Source organism: Sphaerodactylus townsendi, linkage group LG03 (assembly GCF_021028975.2).
Source record: "Sphaerodactylus townsendi isolate TG3544 linkage group LG03, MPM_Stown_v2.3, whole genome shotgun sequence".
NCBI classification, from domain to species: Eukaryota; Metazoa; Chordata; class Lepidosauria; order Squamata; family Sphaerodactylidae; genus Sphaerodactylus; species Sphaerodactylus townsendi.
Window position 1 is genome coordinate 123,748,552 of NC_059427.1, and position 21,556 is coordinate 123,770,107.

Sequence of the window (21,556 nt, forward strand, 5' to 3'; positions counted from 1 at the left end):
TGGAAGGATTTCCTCAAGGGCATCAGTGCATCAATACAGGTTGCCTTCCTCTGACACTGTGAAATCCATCCAAGTGCAAGAGCCTAGCTGTCCTCCAACAGTATATTGTCCCATTATCTGGAGAACAGCAGAATCTGACTTTCGCCCTTGTCGTCTTCACCTTAGAGAACAGGAAAGGTTCAAATTTTCACACTGACTCACACATTCCTCCTGTCTCTTTATTCTGTTGGGGTTTTTTACACAACATTGAGAGGGTCTTGTTGAAAACGGAAAGGTTGGTAATTCTTCTTGAGTAATCTCACATTTATTTTCTCATTTCAGATTCTTGATGAAGCACTAAAGATTTGCAATTACATTTTCACCGTCATCTTTGTCATGGAATCTGTTTTTAAACTCGTTGCATTTGGGTTTCGTCGATTCTTCCAAGACAGGTAATGAGTGACTTGGTCACTTGTAGAGTGATTAAAATACGCCTTATCAAAGTGTCTCTGTCCTCATTCTGTGTTGATCTGAAAATGGAAATGTAGTAAATATCATGGAGCCTTGGTCAAATTGGTTATCTGTGAAAAGGTAATGCACTAATCAGAGTAAAAATTAAAAACCACTGGCCCAAGATTTGTTGGCGCCAAAACTGAAAGTTCAAATGGTGCCATCTATCATTACCTTTAAAGGCCTGAATGGCTTGAGACCAGGGGGCATGAAGGATGGATCCTCCCATACTGTCCAACCAGCTAGTTGATCTGCCTCACAAGGCCTCTTCTCTGGGCCTCTGCTTTCAGAGATGTGGAAGGTAGAAATCACAGACAGGGCTTAGTTAGTAGTGGCACCTCGTCTGTGGAATCACCTACCCTTTGAGGTTCTCCTGCCATCTATACTGCTGTGTTTTCGGTGCCAGGTCAAAACATTTCTGTTCACCCAGGCTTATAATTAAGGGATTGATTTTTAATTTTAATTTTTTAAATTTTAGTCAGGAAAGTTATCCGAAGTTGTCTGTGGTGTTTTTGTGGTGGACTGGGCAGGGATGTTTTCCCCTCTAATGCTAAACTTTAATTAATCTTTTAATGTTTTTCTTTTATTACTTTTATTGTGACTCATCCAAACCCCCTGCACAAAAGTACCCATGAAGCTCCCTGGACTCTTCTCTATCTCTCCCCTCTTCTTCTACTTGCTCAGTGAGATTATCTTAAAGAAATGAAGACAGCAGCAATTCCATTTCCTCTGCTACACAATTGACTTTAAAAAGTATGACTATCTATTCAGTCCCAAAGGAACTACTCACTGCCTTTGCTGCATTCTTCCTCGATGTGTCCTACTGTCCCAGATGGGTACACGAACTTGCAGGGAAGAGGGCGTGGGCAGAGATATAAAGCAACAATATATTCATTTATGTCACGAGGCCTCTGGAAAAAGGGGGCAGGGCAGGACTGGATGAATGGTTATTGAGATGAATAAACTGAGAACAACACGCACCCACTAAACTATGAACAGATGGGATGAATTCAGATCTTTGTGGAGTTAACACTGGATCCCTACCTCGTCTTCCTTTTTAGTTTTCTCTTGATTAAATATCAAAAACATTATGCAAAGTAAAACATTTTCTGTACATTTCAACAAACCTCACAAAACATTCTGTTCTCTCTGTCTATTTGATCCCTCTTTGGTCTTCCTAGGAGACCTCAGTATAACCTCAGAACCCTTCCTTCAGTCCTGCCATGTAATAGTATCTGGGCCTTGGGGCGTTTTTTAATACTTCTCCCTAACTTCACTGAGAGCTGTTCTTAGAAACATAAGATAAAGGAAACATTAAAAACGGTAAAAAACATAAACCAGCATTGGCTTCCTTTTTATCATCTGGGTTATCCTCCACATTAATTCAGTTATGTTTTTGACTGTTCTTTGTTCCACTCTGTGGTGTATTCAGGCTTGGCTAGTTTTATAATCTAATAATGTATGCTTTTACTTAACATTGAATCTTGAAGACTGCTTGAGGTGGAGCGTGGATTCGTGTTTGCTGGTATGAATGAAATGGGTGGAATTATTTTGTCACACAAGTGCCCCCACTGCAAATATTTTAGCAGATCTTTCCATTTGATATTTTGCATCACCTCAGATGGAACCAATTAGATTTGGCAATCGTGCTGTTGTCTATTATGGGGATCACGTTGGAGGAGATCGAGGTGAATGCGTCACTGCCCATTAACCCCACCATTATCCGCATCATGAGAGTCCTACGGATTGCTCGAGGTCAGTCCCTCATTACTTTTGGGGCATTCTGTCTGCATGTCTTCTGATTCCCAGAGAAACTGAATTTTCTGTGACAGTAGGATATCCTATATGGCATGGCTATGTCTGTAGTCCAAGTTTAGGCTGTTTGACTAATACCCATCTCAGTGTACCTTGTTTTTCTGGCAACCCAATCTTAACTATGTTTACTCAGAAATGGATTTTCATCACCAGGGTAACCAGTTGGTAGTGCAGCAGGAGTTGTATATAGCGACAGAGTCATATTGTTTGTTTCTCTGATGTACCAGATGAGTTCCTGTCATTTGAATTCCCAACGAAGCGAGTTATAGCTGATGTTATCTGTTCTAAACACCGGAAGAATTGAAAAAGTTTGTTTTAGAACAGACCAAGCCAATGGCATTAGTTCACAGGTTATAAACACTCTTCATTTCGAAAGTTGTGGGGTGATTCCCTTAGTACATCCTAGATTTAGAATCAAAGACCAAGACAGTGTTTCTTCTTGCTACCATTGAAATCAACGGGGATTCACTTGGCTTTACAATTCTGTCGCTCTAAGCGAAATTCTCAGTCTTTGTCTCAGAAAGATTTCTGGCCTTTCCAAACTGGTTTTCTTAAGTCACTGCCAGAGAAAAAAAGTCACTATTGCAACGTTGGCACTGGGTTAGAAAGCACCCAGTTTAGTGAGGGCAGGAGATGGGCCCCTGTGCATGCAATTACATTTGGGAGAATTTTGATTCCTGGCAACAACCAACTCTGTATATAAAGGGATTTTGTGCTTTCACCGCCAATGGAAAATGATTGGTATGATATCTTGGTGAATCTGTACCTACTCTGAAATATATATTTCCAGTTTCTTCAGACTCCAGTTCTATAGTAGTAATATGATGCACATCCCATTTTCTGCAGTGTTGAAATTGTTGAAGATGGCTGTAGGGATGCGGGCTCTGCTGGATACAGTCATGCAAGCGTTGCCGCAGGTAAACTGTGCTTCATCCCAAAGTTCTCGGTGGGTCTTTGGAATCCCTTTCTGGTCTTTTCTGTAGTTAAAGCGATCTTTATCACAGATTGAGTGAGAGAGCTACTTTTGGTTTCCTATGACTGGATGTGACCCAGACCGGACTAATTCTTCTGTTGCACATCTTTGTGTCTGTGTTTCATTTGGTTTGTCCTCTACTGTTCCCAGTAGTCAATGCTGCTCATCATATAGTTACAGCATATACATGTTTTCTTGTCTTGGATTTGTGGGCTTGAATTTTTTAAATAGCACTAATTATATGTACAGTGTTTTGCATACACACACAGAGGCATCGCGCCAAGGAGGCGGGCGGGGGTGCAAAACGCACTGGCTGCACGTCCCTGCGGAGGTGTTCCGGGTGGATGGCGGAACGGGGCATTCTGGGGGCAGAGGGGGGCTTGGAGGGGCGCAGGGCGCGCACACGCACCAGTCGCACTTCCCCCTGTACACACATATATTTGACACTAAGCAGTCACATGTTGCTGTGAGCAAAAAAAGACAACAGTCTGAGAAACATTAAGACTTCTTTATAGATAGGATTGTGCTGAATCAGAAATGTTGTTTCCAAGGATGTATACATTGGATGGTCTGCAATTACTTGGAATTGAAAGGAAACCTAACCCAGTAATAAAAATTTCAAGCTGTCAACTACCTTCTTACAAAAACTGGAATAAGGAATGCATGAGCAGAAGGAACACTGATTTGTAGGTTGTAAATATTTATGCCAGATATGCTCTGAATACCAAGGTTGCATTACTAGAATACTGCATAATGTCACAATCTATGACTTGTGCGTAACATCCTACAGCTGCAGTCCTAGAAAGGGCTAAAACATTATCTCCGCTATAGTAAACGTTTAAAACTTTTGTTTTTATTCACTAGCATTGTAAAACTTGAGTCTGGGCTATTAAAGGTTAGATAGAAACTGATAGTTAATGAAGAAGTTGTAAGCAAATGTGGAGAGCAGCAGTGGCGTAGTGGTTAAGAGCAGGTGTACTCTAATGTGGAGGAACCAGGTGTGATTCCCCGCTCTGCCGCTTGAGCTGTGGAGGCTTATCTGGGGAATTCAGATTAGCTTGTGCATTCCAGCTGGGTGACCTTGGGCTAGTCACAGTTCTTCTGAACTCTTTCAGCCCCACCTACCTCACAAGGTGTTTGTTGTGGGGAGGGGAGAGGGAAAGGTGTTTGTAAGCCCCTTTGAGTCTCCTTGCAGGAGAGAAAGTGGGGATATGAATCCTTTTCTTCTTCTTTAAATGCAGCATTCATAAAGGAGACAAATAGGAAATATTTCTTATAATGATGGTTACTTGAGAGAAATAATTTGGTGAGCATTTTTATTTCCCCCTATTTCTTTTCTCTTTACAGGTTGGAAATCTGGGACTTCTCTTCATGTTGTTGTTTTTCATATTTGCAGCACTTGGTGTGGAGCTGTTTGGTGACCTTGGTAAGTTCTCTACATTATTTGTAGCATTGGATGAAGCTGACATTTGTGAAGGAAGTACGTGTTTAAATCTCCTTTGTTTTTGGTTGTTGTCACACAGAATGTGATGCTACTCATCCTTGTGAGGGCTTAGGGCGGCATGCAACTTTTCGCAACTTTGGGATGGCCTTTCTCACACTCTTTCGTGTGTCCACAGGAGACAATTGGAATGGGATAATGAAGGTAATATCTCCATCAGAATTAACACTACTATTATATGGCAGATTCTAAGGCTGTGCTCAATATTTTCCCATTTTAATTTCTGAGCACAAATTGGCTGCGCAGAGCAAGAGTTGTTCCCAAACTTGCTTTTTAAACCTCTTCTATGCCATTTTTTTCAATTTACTACTGTTGCTTCCGCACAGTTTTTTCATGACTAGAACGTGCTATTCTTTCCTATGTAATATATGTGGATGATCCTAGCCCATCAGGGATCAAATTTTGAATGTGATGCTATGTAGATTTGGCTACGTGCTGATGCTACTAGGGGCAAACAAAAATCAGAGTAAGAGCATTACACCCTGAAACAATGAACCCCTACAAAGCAGTGTTGCTTATCCAAAAAGAAAAAGAAAAGAAGAAAACATCCCAGAGAGAGAAACACTTTTCAATACTGCTGAAAACATTCGTGAAAAACTGTTTACACTTCCAGCTTCGCTGTACCTGAAGCCCATCTAGGTTCAGCCTGTGAGGCAGCTGAAATGGTTTATTCAAGTGGGCCAGCATTTCCTGATGAGTTTGTTTCATCACCTAAACTTCACCGAGTTCCTCAGGAAGGTACAGGGATGAATTCTAAATGGGCTTTCTAGAACAGAAAATTCATAGGAAAAAATCAAGATATTAGGGACCTGCAAGAGAAGGGCTGTGATGTCAATTATTCTTAGTGCTTTCAGGAATATAACTGCGTAAGTACAAGGAGCAGGAAACAAAGTTGTGCTACAACTCCATGTGTCTTCTATTCTGGAAATATCTTTATGAAACCAGTCTGGTATTTGATACTCCCAGAGGGACAAAGGTTCACCAAACAATCCAGAAAACCTGGAATATGGGCTGAAATAACCAGACAGACGTCACTGCAGATTTGAGGGGCAGTGGGCTAGAGGAATTCATACAAAACTACAGGAGTCCCATCTGAAAACTCCGGTTCCATCAGAAGCCTTTCAGAGGGTTTTTTTGTATAGGTTTCTAAGCACTAGAACTCACCAATAGTTCCACTGTCGTACACGTGGATCTAGAACAGTCTTTAAAGGATGCAGCTCGCGCATTCTGATTTATCTGGATGAGTTCAGGCTGCAGCCACCGCAGATGCCATGAACGTGGGGCCAAGCAGCCTCTGCAAAAGCTGTATTCTGCACATGGTGAGGGGAAGGATAAATTCTGTGTATGCAATTCTGTGTAGAGGATTGCACTGCTGTAGTCAGTCTGCAAAAGGCAGGGTCCATGTGAGCCATCTTCAAAATTGGAATAGACCTGTAGACACTATTCTGTCAAAATTCTACCATTGGTTTTGGCCCTTTGTAATAATCCATCTGGACTTGTGACTAGATTGAGTAGGTCAGATTGCAAGTTCCAGTAGATCACAGCTGCCCAAAGCACTCTCTTTCTCTCTCTCACTCTCTCTTATTCCAAAACCATTTCTACCTCCCCTCCTTTTGTTCCCAGGACACGCTGCGGGACTGTGATGAGGAATCCACCTGTTACAACACAGTCATCTCGCCTATCTACTTTGTCTCCTTTGTGCTGACTGCCCAATTTGTCCTGGTGAATGTGGTGATTGCTGTGCTTATGAAGCACCTGGAGGAAAGCAACAAGGAAGCTAAAGAGGAAGCAGAGCTGGAATTGGAGCTGGAAATGGAAATGAATCCCATCCCTCCGGGTCAGCACCCGTCTTCCGACGTATTCATGTGGACAGGCATGAATGCAGGAGAAAGGCCAGACAGCCCTGGAGGATATGCCAATCCCATGCAAATCAAGGTGGATTCTCAGCTCTCTTTAATTCACCCTATGGTGAGAATCTCAAGTGGCTGGTAAAGTGTGGAATGAATTACTTTCTTCAAATAGGATAGTCACTGCATAGAACAACTGAATGTTTAATTATATTGGGGAGCTGTATTCCTTTTTCTTGGTTAATTGTGTGAGCCCATAGGGGGGAAAAACCCCAGGTAACAGATAATGACATCTATTATCAGGTATTTCAAGGGGATTACTCTGGCTGATAAGGTGTCAAGAGTGCTAAATCCAAACGATGAACCTAAAACAGGACTTTAGGTTTTCAGATTTGCAGGTTGTTCATTATTTGGCAGTGTTGGAAAGCACCTGATCCTCTTCACATAGGTCTCCTCTAAAATGATTTTCAGGGCCCTTCAGTAGAAGTCATAAGAATATGTATGTGATCTGGCAGGATGTGTTAATGAGAGAGGAGAGATGTCAGAACAATGACTGCAAGACAGGGGTGAAAGCAATTTAAATGTCTTAGTAGTACTCTTGGGTGGCTTGAAGATGAAAGTGGGAGGTATTACACCTGCCACTTACTTATTAGTACTAGCCCATACCAGCTTTTACCCCAGATGCAAGAAAAGTAGCAATATGTGCTATATATGTGCAGGCCTATAATGAGGAGAGGTGAGGTGGTGGCTTCAGGTGGTAGATTTTCAGGGATTAACATAGTGTGTTGTCCTCTCCTGTCTGGTCCGTACACCTCTGCCTTCATTCCTCTTGCCTAAGAGCAGGGGTAGCTAACATTCCTTCCTCCTCATTCCCCAGGTATCTTCAAGCACACCAGTAAGCCACACATGCCCTTTGACCTTCCCAAACTCTCAGCAGATTTCAGAGACCTACTGAGCATGCACAATTATGCCAGTTGTGATAAGAAGCTTGAGGAATGAAGGGGGAAGCAGGGAGCTCAGAGGTGACAGTCCTTGTAGAAGTGGAAAAAAAAGAGGGCAGTGCTGAGTCAAAGCAGAAAAGAAAAACAGTTGTGTTGTGGGTGATATTATTACATATTGCTCAAAGATTCCTACGCATTTTAGATGTTGCTTCATCAAGAGATCTATAGCAACGTAGGCCCTTTCCACACAGGCCAATAAAAGCGGGAGAAAGGTGGGTTACATGAACCTGCCCTCACCCCGGCCCCTTTGCACGGCTGGATGTCTTATGGACAGCCAGCGTGTTGCCCGGTGCACGCGCCTTCGCATGAAGGTGCATCGTTTTTGTTCTTCCCTGCCGTTTTTTCCCCCTGCCTGCCTGCAAAGCACAGCTTCGGACCACCACCCCTGGGCCATGATACAGCCCGTTTTCCCTGCATGGCTTCACAGATGGGAGCCAAGGAAGGGTTTTTCGAGAATTGTATAATGTGTGATTCTGTAGTTTTAATTCAGCTCACAGCCATGGCCATTCACTTGGGGAAAACGCGGAGCAGATCAGCATTAGGATCAGGATCCGTGCAATGATTCCCCCACACACACACACACACCTGGTTTTTTTACTGGCGTTATCCCCGTTTAATTGGCCCGTGCAGAAAGGGCCATATGTATTTTGTTTCAATAATAAGGATAGAAATACAGAACATTAAGAGCCAAATACAGACCATTCAATATAAATTGATCACGGTAGAACTATTTATCAGGAGAGAACCCATCCAGAGATGCAATGGTTGAGGCTTTTCCATGCAACAGGTCCTACATATATACATCATACTGAACTATTTCAGCTACTTACGAAGTCACAGACCATACAAGATGGTCATAATATCAGATTGAGATAAAGTTCCCTACATTACAAAGATTAAGGATGTGACCAACCTTTAAGCCAACTGTCTCTCAGAATGTCCCCACCATAACAAGCTGTAGAACATAAGTCCAGTGTATAGTCAGCTTTATACCAGGGGGTGCACGTTGCACCAGGTGCATGCCTGGGGGGGGGCGGAAAATTGCCCCCTGCCCCCACACTTACCTTATTGAATCCAGTGCAGGCTGGAGAAGCGGCCTGTTCCCTTCAGGCTGAAAATGGCCTGGCGGGAACTACATTTCCCAGGAGACCTTGCGAGCCCCAAGGTGGGAAGGTTAGCTCCCGCCAGGCCATTTTCAGCCTGAAGGGAACAGACCACTTCTCCAGCCTGCATTGGATTCAAAAAGGTAAGTGTGGGGGGACGGGGGGCAAGGTGCCGCAGAGGGGGCGGAAAACACCAGGCGCACTCTGGCCCAGCTACGCCTCTGCTTTATAGTCACACTAGCTGTAAAGAAACCTAGATTCTCATATCAGCCCAGTGGCGCTATGGTTTGAAGTCTGAGAATCCATCCTCACTCCCCAATGATATCATCTTCTGGATCATTCATGGCAAGGTACGACTGATGCAGGAAGCAGAATGGATTCTCAGACTTCAACCACAGGTCTTCAGGGGTTAAATGAGAAATTCTGGATTTCTTTTTTATTATAGATGCACTGATGAAAAAGCATGCAGAACCCATAGCACAGGGATCTTCCAGAGATACATAATTAAAAAGATTTCCCACTGCACTATCTGTATTTTCTTCTCTGTCTTGCCCCCCCCCCCCCCTTGTTGAGGCATCGCTGAATGTGCACAGGGTCTTTGTCAGTCTCCCAACCGGATTTCTAGATGTAGTTCCGTATATTTCTGCAGGGTTGTGATGCAACCATATGCCAAATATAATTAGGCTTCTAGAATGTTTACTCTTATAGACCCCAAAACATTAATGGGTTTAATTTCTGCAGCGCATGTTTAGATCATTACAGCAGCGCTGCTTCATGATTTGGGAACTTCCATGTCATTGGGAAGGGGAGAAAATTGCTGGTTCCCCTTATGCATTTGGAAGCAACACTTCCTCCGCAGCAACAAACAAAATCTCGTTTAATTTCTCAGTGAGACATCATTTGTTGAAAACTGTCCAGAGGACAATCACTGTCCTTTTATTCTGCTTTCTAATATTGTCGAAAGATATCGTTAGAATACATATTACTAGAATAAACTTTCTAATATTTAAGGTTTTTCATTTATTTCCCATCATGCATGTAACTGCAGTGCACATGGAAGAACAGAGGGGAAATGAATAGTTATCTTGTCAGTTATTTAAATGTTTTAGAAGTTCTGAAGTCCAGCTATTTCTTCTGTTTATCACAATGGGAAAAGTATCTCATATATTTCCTTTCTTTTTTAACTGCTTTTTTTCATACACACAAACTGTTGTTTGTTTGTTTAAAAGACAATTTTGGAAATAATCCCCCCCCCAATTGCAAATTGGAATATGCTGCCTTAGAAGTGGGTGGAGTCTCCCTCTCTGGATGTTTTTAAACCAAGGCTGAATGTGTGTTCCTGCACGGCAGGGGGGTTGGACTCGATGGCCCTTGTGATCTCTTCCAGCTCTATAATTCTATGAAATTATTTCTTGAAAAACAGGCAGGCAGTGTTTTGATAATCCATGACTTCCCCAACCCTTTCTTTCAATTAAACTATCTGCATTCCGTGTGGTTTTTGACTATACAATGGCAAAGGAATACAGCTCCTTTAATGCACCCCTGCAGAGTCATGTGATTGGCATGCTTCTTTGCTTGCGCATTCCTGAAAATGTATTTGCTATCAGTATGTTTCATGAAATCATGACCGTGGTGGTTCATGTCATCATTCACATTAGCTTTTGCCTGCTTAGAAAATACGTTTAAAGAATCACCCATCATAATGCTTTAGAAGCTTTATGCAATATGTTAGTGTTCAGCTGTAAGCACTTGGGTTAACATTTTGGAAGCTGGGAGCCTGACATTTAGAGTAAAATTTTCAAAAGCTCCTCAAAAGCTTTGTAGTGACCTAGAAAGTAAAGATCCTATTTACATAATTGTATTGGCCACTCAAGACTATAAATAACTTTTCCTGCAAAACTGCTTAATAGCATTTTGGAAAACTGAAAGGAAATTAGGTATGTCCAAACATAAACCAGAATATTTGTGTTTAAACTAGTTTAGACCACTGAATTTCAGTGGACAGAGGCCTAGAGTGTGAAACTGGCATTTTGAAAGATTCAAATGAATTTCTGTTTATCTGCGGCAGAGTGGGCCGAGGACCACGAGGCAGGGCCTTTTATGGGCCCTGCCTTCGGCCCGCTCTGATGACGTGCTCCCGTGCATCGCGAGAGCATGCCACCAATTGGCCCCGGCCCTCTGCACATGCGCAGAGCAGGCCCAGGCCGTCCGGCCCTCTGCACATGCACAGATCGGCCGCACATGCGCAGAACGGGCCTGAAGCCTCCATCGGGCCTCTCTTCCTCCCGCAACGGCGGCCGCATTTTAAGCGTGGCCGCGCTTTTTTTAAAGATTGGGACTATAAAGTTTTAGTGTTCAGTCTGCATATGCCAGAGTGAAAATATTTTAATTTTTTTTATATTTGCTGGCTTGTGGACAATGACTAAGTGGAAAGGTGGCATAAAAATGTTCTAAATAAATAAATAATCTGCACCACCTATGCTAACACAATGCAGAACATCTGTTCTTCCAGTGAAGCAGTGGTGGATTCCGCACAGCATAAATATAACATCTTTTAGACATTATAAAAAGATCCATTTGGGCATTTTGTGTTCCCACAGCGCGGGAGAACACAAGCGTCAGCCAAAACAGATTTTTTTCCACCCCTGCTGCATGAAGTTCTTGTTACTTTCACAGTGGCGGCCACCATTTTGTGTGCTGCAGCAGATTCTCTGTGGAGATTCCCCATGGAGGTTTCCTCAGCTGCTCCGTATGCTATTTCACTGTAAAAAGTAAATAAATAAAGTTTGTTTAGCCTAGCGATTCCGTGCATGTGTCGTTTTTCCTTCTTTTTTCTGTTTTAAGGGGGATGTCTGCGAGGCTACCGTGACGCAAACATGTGCATATTACAGCTTCTTTAATCTTGTCACCATAGCTTTGCAGACATTCCCCTCAAAACAAAACAAAGGAAAAAAGACACATGCACAGGATTGCTAATCTAAACAAACTTTATTCATCTACTTTTTACAGTGAAATAGCAAATGGATGAGCTGCAAGCAGTGGAAACATCCATGGGGAATCTCCATAGAGAATCTGCTGCATCTCACAAAATGGCAGAAATGAAAGTGAGAGGTTTGGGCAGGAGAAATAAAGCTTTTCCTGACTGCTGCCGTTCACTCAGGAGGCAGGAGTCGTCTTCAACCCAGGTTGACAGAAAAAGCTCCCTGGTTTAGCGATTTTTGAAAAACCCAGGTTGAGAGGAGTGTAACAGGATGAACTGATTTTGGGGAAGAAAGCTGTCTGAAGTTATTCCCCAAAACACTATTTATAACATCCTAAAGATGTCATATTTGTGCTGTGTGGAATCTACCAGTGTTTGATCGTCCTGCATTGTTCTTTGTTCAAGTTTCCTTTCAATCCAGTTGCCAGTTTGCTAGAAATGCAACCCCAGAAGCTCATGTTTCAAATAGTGGTACCTTTTTGATTTGTTTGAAAGCACCGTGACCTTCTTTGCAGGTGGGTGCTAATGTATGAATCTGGGGTATAAGAGGTTTCCCATATGGATGCCCTTAAATAAGTAGTTGCAGGTATTTGTTTTCTCTGTGGAAACTGGTCATCTGTGCAGTGCTGCAGGCCATTCACTTCTAACACACAGTCTGTGCTCATGGGCACATTCAGACCCTTTCCGCAAGGGCCAATAAATACAGGTTAAGGGCGGGATAAAACCTGGGTTGAAGGGGAACTTCGCATTGATCCCGCTCCTGAAGCAAGTCTGCTGCAGATTCCCCCCCTCCCCGGGTTTTACAAGAATTGTGATTTCTGCTATTCTTTTGTTTTAACGCACCTTGCAGCCATAGCTGAGCAAGCGGCCATGGCCACGAGGTGTATTATGCGGCTGCGCCTTATTGTTTTCTCCTCCCCGCCTCCCTTCTGTGTAGCCATGCAGGAGAGCACCGACATCCAGAGACTTCAGTATGGCTGTGGGGGTCATCTGTGGCCAGCTGCATTGCCAGGAAGGAAGATATACAAACAGCAGATGTGCCTCCGTGCAAAGGTGCATCGGAGCTGTGCGAACAGCCTGGGGCTGCACTGGGCTCATGTACCCCAGCTGTACCCTGCATTTATTGGCCCATGCAGAAAGGGTCTCAGCCTCTCCCATGCTGTAGCGCTGCTAGGCAAGTTAGAATTCCAGACCTACTATCTAGTCTCTTCTTCAAACTTCCAACTGCACTGCAGGAAGCCAGCGAGCTGTTTCTTTCAAGTAATTTCCTGTGTGAGAATGGCAGGGCTCAGGGTTGATTCACATGACTACTTTCAGGGGTTTCATTATCTTTTTGGTTTTTGTCACTTAGGATGAAAACAGCCAGGTTCTGGAGCTTTTGTTTGATCATCGTTGCCATTGGCCTAGCTCCTCAAATGGTCCATTATTTGGAATATAAGACTAGGCAGGTTGAGTGGATAAGGGGTATATTGATTATGTGAATCATTCTTCATTTGCTACTAAAAGGGGGGGGGGGATAGGATCTTCTTAGTAGCAATAAGTTGGGGCTTAAATCATACTTCTCCAAATCACCATGATTCTGCTGCCCCAACTCTGAATCATGAAGTACACCAGAACAATGAAGGTACCATTCACACTTGTATTAGTGGTGGGCAGGGAAAGGGAGAGAGATTGGTTGCATACAGCCTTTCACTCATGTCTCTGGGCTCCAAAGTTAAAGACTCAAACAGCATAGGCTCTAGTCATAAAAGAACCGCTCAGGCAGTACACAGACTAGGTGTGAATCATCTTTTTTGCTGTATATATCATGAACCAGCAGACAAACCATGGTTGAAAGCTGCTGCATAAAGTCACTTTCACTGCTTTTGAAAATTTAATCTTACGTCTCATCCCCTGGCAACTAAGTCAAGGACGTGATTTTTCAAACTTTCTGAGCCCTCCTATCACAATTATGGCTGTGAATCTTTAGCACCTCTGAAAGTCATGCCATTCCCATATAGTGGTGCCTGTGTGTACATTATAAAGGCTTAATGCTGGGCTCCCATCCCTGCCTCCATCCAAAGCTGTGCACATTTTGTTGTCCATTTCTGCTGCAGTTGTTCCCTGCCATGTCAAGTATGATGGCCCCTGCATAGTAGATGTATCTCTGTCAGCTGGTAGTAGCTAGCAGTTGTCCCTCTGGATGAATGTCATGTGCCCTCCTAGCCTTGGAGTATCTCTTGACTGTATGTAGTTTTGGCCTAGTGTATCGTACATCTGAGAAAGGTTCTGATCATGATATTACTGCACTGTTCTCTTCCCTCTCTGTCTCTGTCTTTCCCTTCCTGGCCATTTCCACAACTGCTGTTCTGTCTGAAAACATTTTTTTCCTGTCTCTTTCTTCCATCTCTCACATTCTGTCTCTCTCACATTCTCTCTCACACACATTCTCTCTCTCTCTCTCCCTCCCTCTCTCTCTCCCTCTCCCTCCCCCTCTCCCCCCCCCCTCTCTCTCTGGCCTTATCCTTCTGCATGCTATATGGCACTCCTCCCAGGAAAGACACTTGTTTGATACCATATCACTGCTGATCCAGGAATCTTTGGAAGGAGAGTTGAAGCTGATGGACAACCTGTCAGGCTCTGTATGCCATCATTATGCCCTTCCAACTACTGAAAATTACAACTCTGAGAAACAGGTTAATATATTACTAATTTCCTGCAAAGTTTCTATCTAAATTTGGATTGAAACGTTTATGACCCCCCTCTCAAGAAAGTTTTTTTTAACTGATCTAAAGTAGGGAGGACACTAGAGCATCTGAACTACATTTGTAGGATAGCAAATGCATTTTGTTTGACTTTAAATTGTGAGAATGTCTGCAGCTCAGTCTTGTGCACACTCAGTCAGAGGTGAGCCCCACCAATTTGACTGGGACTTACTCCCAAGCAAGTGTGCACTGGATTGCAGCCATGGATAGGCTCATGTTAAGAAAACAAGTATCTTGTATTCCAGATATTCATAGCAGTATCATTAAGATAGTATAGAGATGCAATGTTGATCCTGTGAACATTTCCATTTCTGTTCAAGGAAATTGATGTTAAAGTCTGGGCTATGTTAAGATCTTAGGAATGATTTATTGGTCTGCTTTCACCTGAAATCAAGATATGTGGATGTGTGTGAGGGAGATCATCATCTTGTTCTCTATGTCAATTGTCTCAGAATGCATGATGTACTTTTACACCACCGTTATCAGGGCACCTGGTTATCATTAGCTCTGTCTGAGAATCACACATCTATTAAAATCTGTTTCCTGATTGGGCCACATTATGCTGATCAGTTGAGGCTTTACTATCAGAATAAGAAAACATGCCCCTTAATTGGGCAAGCCACTAGCTTTGGGTAATGTTTTGTGATCCAGGAAGTACTCTTGCTAAAGGAAATGGGATGGAGTTTTAAAAAAATACCTAACCTTCTGCTCACCAGTTGTATTATAAACTATTGTTCAGCCATGTTAATTGCATGAAGAAATGACGCCGCTGACAGTTTTAACAAGCTGGTGTCTTAAAATTAAGACATCCACTGATTGGGGAAATTGAACCATGTTAATGTCACCTTCTTGCTGATTTTAACACAATGTTGGGCACACAAAATATTCTTGACCAGGTAGGGTTCCATACAGTCCAGTGTCACACTTAATTTACATGCCAATCCTTGTGTGTCTAACATTAAGGAGCCAGCATAAGTTCCGTTTGGGGCCACAGGTTGCTGGCCTGCACATATGGGACTCTCGTGCCCCTATTACTTCCTACACGGCTGTATGCTTCACAGTGGATTTTTCCTACATTTGCCATTTGGAGGGAAGTCTTCCACTGCAGAGTGTCCCCAAGCCATGCAAATCTGCCCTTTTATCCATCCCCCACTTCCTTCTTCTATCCCTGCCAGAGGAACTGCTGTTGGGTAGGCAGAGAAAACTAAGAGGAGCGAGAAAACCTGGGGAAATCAAAACACATGCTGATGCCTTTCACTTTTCCTGCGAAGCTGGGGGGAAAGTCGCACTTTACCAGATTTTGGAAGCCCTGACAAGAGTCTGATCTGAGGCAGGGTGAGTTCTGAAGGGGCTAAAACATCAATCAATCCTTAAGGGAATGAATGTGTGCTTTGAAGCCAACCACAGGTGCATATGAGCTGGTAGAGGACTGGCATGTCCGGTTCTCTGAACCCATCAATGAGATTCCTCCCCGGTATCCTCTTTGCTCCTGTATCAACCCAGCCTCTTGATGCACAGGGGATCTGTGATTGATGAAAGGGGAACCAGGACGATGTGAATGAGTTTGGTGGTGAACTCAGGATGAAGCTTCCAGAACATCTCATAGGACATTTATGAAAGTGGTAGTGACAGTGAAGGCTGCAAAGAAGAAATTCTACGACCTCCATTGCATCCGTAAGCTCATGCCCAGCACAATTGTTTAGGGTGATTGGATCTCTTACATCCCATAGAATGAGATCTATAACTATTTGTGATTTGGCCACTGACTACAAGGCTTATGCAAGCTTTTTTCTGGATAAAATCCTGTCGGTCTGCCACAATCTTCCTGCAACCATTGATACAGTAAGTGAACTGGAGGCTCTTAGCCATCTTCCCATTTGATATTGGACCACTTCAGTATCCTCCCGAAGGCCAATGCACACAAGATACTAACAGCTGTGAAACCTACCATTTGTCCCCTAGATGCATGCCCTTCGTGGCAACTAGGCCTGCGGTGGTGAGTTATGGCAAATTCTGCAGGAAATTATTAATCTCTTCCTTGAGTCAGGAGATTTCCTGGAGAGCTTGAAGTAGGCAGTGGTATACCCAATCTTAAAGAAATTATCTCTGGATACTTTAGATCCAGTCAATTACCATCCAGTTTTAAGCTTATCATTTCTGGGTAAGGTAGTTGAGAGATCAGTGGCAGAGCAGCTGCAGGTGTTTTGGGATGATACAAATCAGCATTGGATCCATTCCAGTCTAGCTTCAGGCCTGGCCATGGGATGGAGACTGCTCTGGTTGTCATCACAGATGAACTCTGTTGCCAACTAGACCGAGGCTCTCCTGTTACTTTCAAATCTAACAGCAGCATTTGACATGGTCAGCCACCACCTTTTGACCCACCACCTCATCATTTCTAAAGTGTGGGTTACAGCTCTATCGTGTTTGGCCTTGTTTTTCTGGGACCAGGGACAATGGGTAGCAATTGGAGAGAGAATGTCCCAATGGTGCCTATTGCTTTTTGAGGTGCCCCAAGGGGCTATCCTCTGACCTGGTTCTACTGGTACAGACCTTTGGGTTGGGCTGCCATCAATGTACTGATGACACCCAGGTTTTTCTGTTGATGGAGGGCCAGCCAGCTACTGCCCTGACGCCCTGGTTGAATCTCTCGGGCTATGGCAGGATGGTTGAGAAAGAATAGATTGAAATTTATATCAAAGATGGAGGTCCTGTGGTTGGGATGGGTGGGTGGGTCAGAGAGAGTGCTCCAACTGCCTAAATTAGACAGAGTGACTTTAATGCCTTCTTCCTCCATCAAAAGCCTGGGTGTGATCCTGGAGCCCTCCCCTTCTTTGGAGGCCCAGATCCCATATATGACTAAGGGAGCCTTTTTTCATCTACACCAAACCAGGCAGTTGGCTCCTTTGTTTGGACCTTGGCACAATGTCACCTCCAGACTGGATTACTATAATTCACTCTACACTGGCCTACCCTCAAGACTCCTCCAGGATGCAGCTGAGAGGGTTCTCTCCAGGACTCTGGTGAAAGCACGTATTCAACTCGTGCTCCACCAGGTGCACTGGTTACCAGTTGAATTCCAGATCATATTCAAGGTCTTGGTGTTGACCTTTAAGGCCTTGAGTGGTCTTGAACTGTTGTACCTGCGGGGCCACATCTCCCCCGAGGGCACTTCATTCCTCCACTCCTGGTAGTCCCTGGCCCCAAAGATGTCTGGCTAGCCTCAACCAGAGCCAGGGCTTTTTTGGCCCTGGCTCCGGCCTGGTGGAACTCTCTATCAGCTGACATCAGGGCCCTGCAATATCTTAGTCAGTTCTGCAGGGCCTGCAAGATGGAGGTGTTCCACCAGGTCTTTGGTGGAGGCAACTATGGCTGTTTTCCATCTTGCTGGCCTTCCAATCTGGCCCTCTTCCTCCCCCGACCTCCGTTGGTTGCATTAGCTTATGATGGATGGGAAAAAGAAAATGTTTAGGCTAATTGGGTCTTGGAAATGGCACCTAAAGTGATGAAATTGTGTCACCATCTTTTAGTACTGCTATTGATATTGACGTTGTAGTTTTAATGTTTTTATTTATACTTGCTTTATTTTATATGTAAATTTATATCTTGTATTATGATTGTGTGTTAGCCGCCCTGAATCCTGCTGGGAAAGAGTGAGATAGCAATCCTAAAAAAAATTTAAATGAAATAAAAATAAATTAATGGCCATGGGAAGATGCATGGTCAAGAAAGGGTCAAGAACCCTTTCAAAATGACAGTATGGGATAATGTATGCATTAGTACTTGACACATGCATGCCCAGCATCCCTCGTTTAAATTGTCCATCAAAACCCACAACAACATTTGTGAATTCAGCATTTTGGATGTGTCACAGAGTTGATGCTATGAGAAATTTGATTATTTTTAAACAAAAAAGAACCAGCACCGTAGAATTAGAATCTTCAAAAATATCTTCAGTAGGTTGTTACAACTGTTGTAAATTTAATTGATTTATTGCCTTGGCAGTCAAGAATGGGCAGTTAACCAGCTGCAATCTGTAATTAATGGTCATGGTTTCAGCTTCATGAAATATGCAGAGGCTAATCCTTTTGATCCACGGAAAAGTAAAAGTGAAATATCAGGGACTGACTTTCAGGCCGTCTGCCAAATTTTCAATATTTTCTATCACTTAATTTGGGGCAGCCTGTGCATATGGCTTTCAGTTAATGGCAGCCACTGTTTTTAATCACTCTGTGCTTGAGTTTTAGCCATGCAACTGCTTAGTGAACGTGTTGCACTCCTGATGACTTATCATGTACTGAGATGAGCATGAATTGGCTTTTAGCACTGGAGGGCAACTGCTTGCAAAAGTTGCAGATGTGCTCAGGTACCAAAAGCCAACAAATATTACCTTCATTGCATGACAGTCTACACTCCTCCTGGCAGTGTGGCTGACTGAAACCCAAAGCTGACATAGACGGAGGGCAGATATAATTCTGAGATTATATAATGCAAGGATTCCCTCCCCGGGGATTTTTTATTAGGCAAAGCAGTAGTGGGTAGCATCAGACGGAAGAGAGGACTAATGAAAAGCAAGCTCTATTTAAAATCTTTTCCACCCACCCCTACCATTCCTCTCAGTTGCTTTTTTCCTGAAAGATACATGCCTATTTTACTTTCCATGAGGAAAAATGTGTGGGAAGCAGTGGAATTTGGGACAGATAGCTGGGAAAGGGGGTTTAAGAGCTCTTCTCCATCCTACCACAAATAGTCCTCCAATCAGTCTGGTTGTCCACAATTGCCTTACTTAGTAAAAGAGAGACATCAGGGGAAAGAATCTATAGAGCCACTGAGAACATACCCTGGATGGCTCATGTGACTAGCTCTCAGATGCATTCATGAGGGTGGTACTATGAAGTGGAAGTTGCTAGTAAAGCATTTTTACTAGATGTTGCACTGGACTGGTCCTTTACTCACCCGTCAGACATAACGCAATTACATATGAGTTGTGTATTCTCCTCAATTCCTGCTTGTTCCATGACCTTTTGGGTCAGGGCTACAGTACCCATGGAGAAGCAGTTTCACCCTTGTCCCCTGCACCATTTCCCTAGCCCAAAGCAGTGCTGGGGGTGAGTTTTTTTTAAAGAAAACGTATATGTTCCGGGGATATACCTGGGCTTCCCCAACAGGGCCAACAGCTGTTTCAGACAGAGAAAATTGCTCTTGGTTCCTTTTCCTCCATTTATACTGCAGTTCAAATTGGTCATCACATAGGCGGGAATTGAGAAGCAGCAATTCATGTATGATTGTGTTACTTCTGACACAGGGTGGGACCAACATCCCACATACTCCTTACTCTTGAATGTGTAAAGGGGCTTTTGGATAGAGGAAGCAGTTTAACCTCACTTCTGCAGGAGGCACAAGCAGCTGCTGCTAGGGAGGATTTTTAAAAACAACCCTTTGCAGTTTTTCCAGCTTGCTGCTAAGGAGAAATACTTTGGAAAAGGCTGCCTGGGGAGAAAGATCATGCCTGACTCATGCACAAGTCCCAGTTCTGCATGGTTTTTCATTTATGAGATGCTAATGCAGCTACGGGATAGACTACTGTAGCACCCCTTGTTTTATTCCTGCATGTACATAGATGAATGTTCATTCCTATGTTGACTCAAATACAAGTTTACACATTGTTCAAAACCAATGAACTCAATTTTTCTTCCTCAACTGGACTTTTATTCTCCTGCATTGCTATTCAGTTAATTTTTCATTTTCCACACTTACAATGGATTTAACAAGAAAAGGAGAGCTAAAGTAGAAACCCCCTTTTGGGATTTGAAATTGGCTTCCTTTATTGAGGCCTTGTTGCTATCAGTTTGGTGCAAATACATGTCTTAGGATTGATGAAAGAGGTATAACAATAGCAATGTAGAGGCATCTCCTTCCAGAAGACAGCATTGTGATCAGTATCCATGGTTACATCACTCTAGATCTGATAATTTCAACAATTATCTTGAAGCATCCAGTGTAGCCACTGGCTGCTGGCAGTGAACTAAGGCAACAGTCAGAAGTGTCCAAATGTCAGTCTCAATCACTGAATGAAGTCTGTTTTCCATCCTACAGGAAGTTTAAGTGTGAGGCAGTGGCAAAACTGTTTCACACAAATGATCCCATTTGTAAATATTTGTGCCAGAGAATTTGCAGTGTATGTGTAGCAGACCTATAATACCTGGATTCTATTTTGAAATGTGGGGCTCACACCTTTGGCTTCGTATCTTACCAGGCAATGCAGCATCAAGGTTGGGCCAAAGTACACGTGACACTAGAATTCTATTAGTAGAACTCCAAATATATTATTTGATCCTTAAAAACAACCATGGGGCAGAGCAGTAAGCTGCAGTACTGCAGTCAAATCTCTGCTCACTACCTGAGTTCAATCCCAACAGAAGTCAGTTTCAGGAAACCGGCTCAAGGTTGACCCAGTCTTCCATCTTCCCAAGGTCAGTAAAACGAGTTGAGGGTAAAGAGTAGATGACTGGAGAATGCGATGGCAAACCACCGCATAAACACGGTCTGCCTAGTAACATCATGATGTGATGTCACCCCATAAATCAGTAATGACCCAATGCTTGCACAGGGGACTACATTTACCTTTAAAAACCAGCCCAAAGAACCACCCTGCATTAGGACTAGGGAAGGGTTTCTTTTATCAGAAATGTCACAGAAATGGCTTCCTCTAGTCTGTTTTAAACCCCAGTGGGGGAAGGAGGCAGCTAACTGCTGTTGACTTCCGTAGAAGGGGAAAAAAGTATTGTGCTTACTGTTTTTCTCCCATGGGATTTAGGGCAACCCAGAGGAAGCCATTTCCATGGAGAAATGCTGGGAAAGAAAAAGTGTTAAAAATCCCTCCTCAGCATTATAGCTGTGATCCATATCAAAAGTTAACTGCAGCTGTCTTTTCATGCCAATCAGCCCTTCTGGAGTTCTAATGATAGATGTCTAGATAGTTTGTGCCCAAGGTTCAATGTGAAAGTGTAATTTTCAAAAGTGACTTCGATGAGGATAGATTTTCTTCTGATGCCTGGCATTTTAGTGAAAGGAGGCTATTATATCATATTGCCCATTTCCAA

At 43.3% G+C, this 21,556-nt stretch overlaps 1 protein-coding gene across 2 annotated transcripts in view; it reads left to right on the top strand.

Annotated features, from left to right (window-relative positions):
• The window catches only part of CACNA1G (calcium voltage-gated channel subunit alpha1 G), a 268,125-nt gene that overhangs the window by 219,666 nt on the left and 26,903 nt on the right, over positions 1-21,556 (top strand). The window contains exons 27-33 of one of the 2 annotated variants that reach the window (XM_048491901.1): positions 322-431; positions 2,111-2,244; positions 3,151-3,221; positions 4,625-4,703; positions 4,801-4,922; positions 6,402-6,746; positions 14,244-14,384. In XM_048491901.1, the coding sequence (XP_048347858.1) occupies positions 322-431; positions 2,111-2,244; positions 3,151-3,221; positions 4,625-4,703; positions 4,801-4,922; positions 6,402-6,746; positions 14,244-14,384 (1,002 nt within the window). The remainder of the gene's footprint in view (positions 1-321; positions 432-2,110; positions 2,245-3,150; positions 3,222-4,624; positions 4,704-4,800; positions 4,923-6,401; positions 6,747-14,243; positions 14,385-21,556) is intronic. The other variant, XM_048491902.1, reaches the window with a different exon arrangement.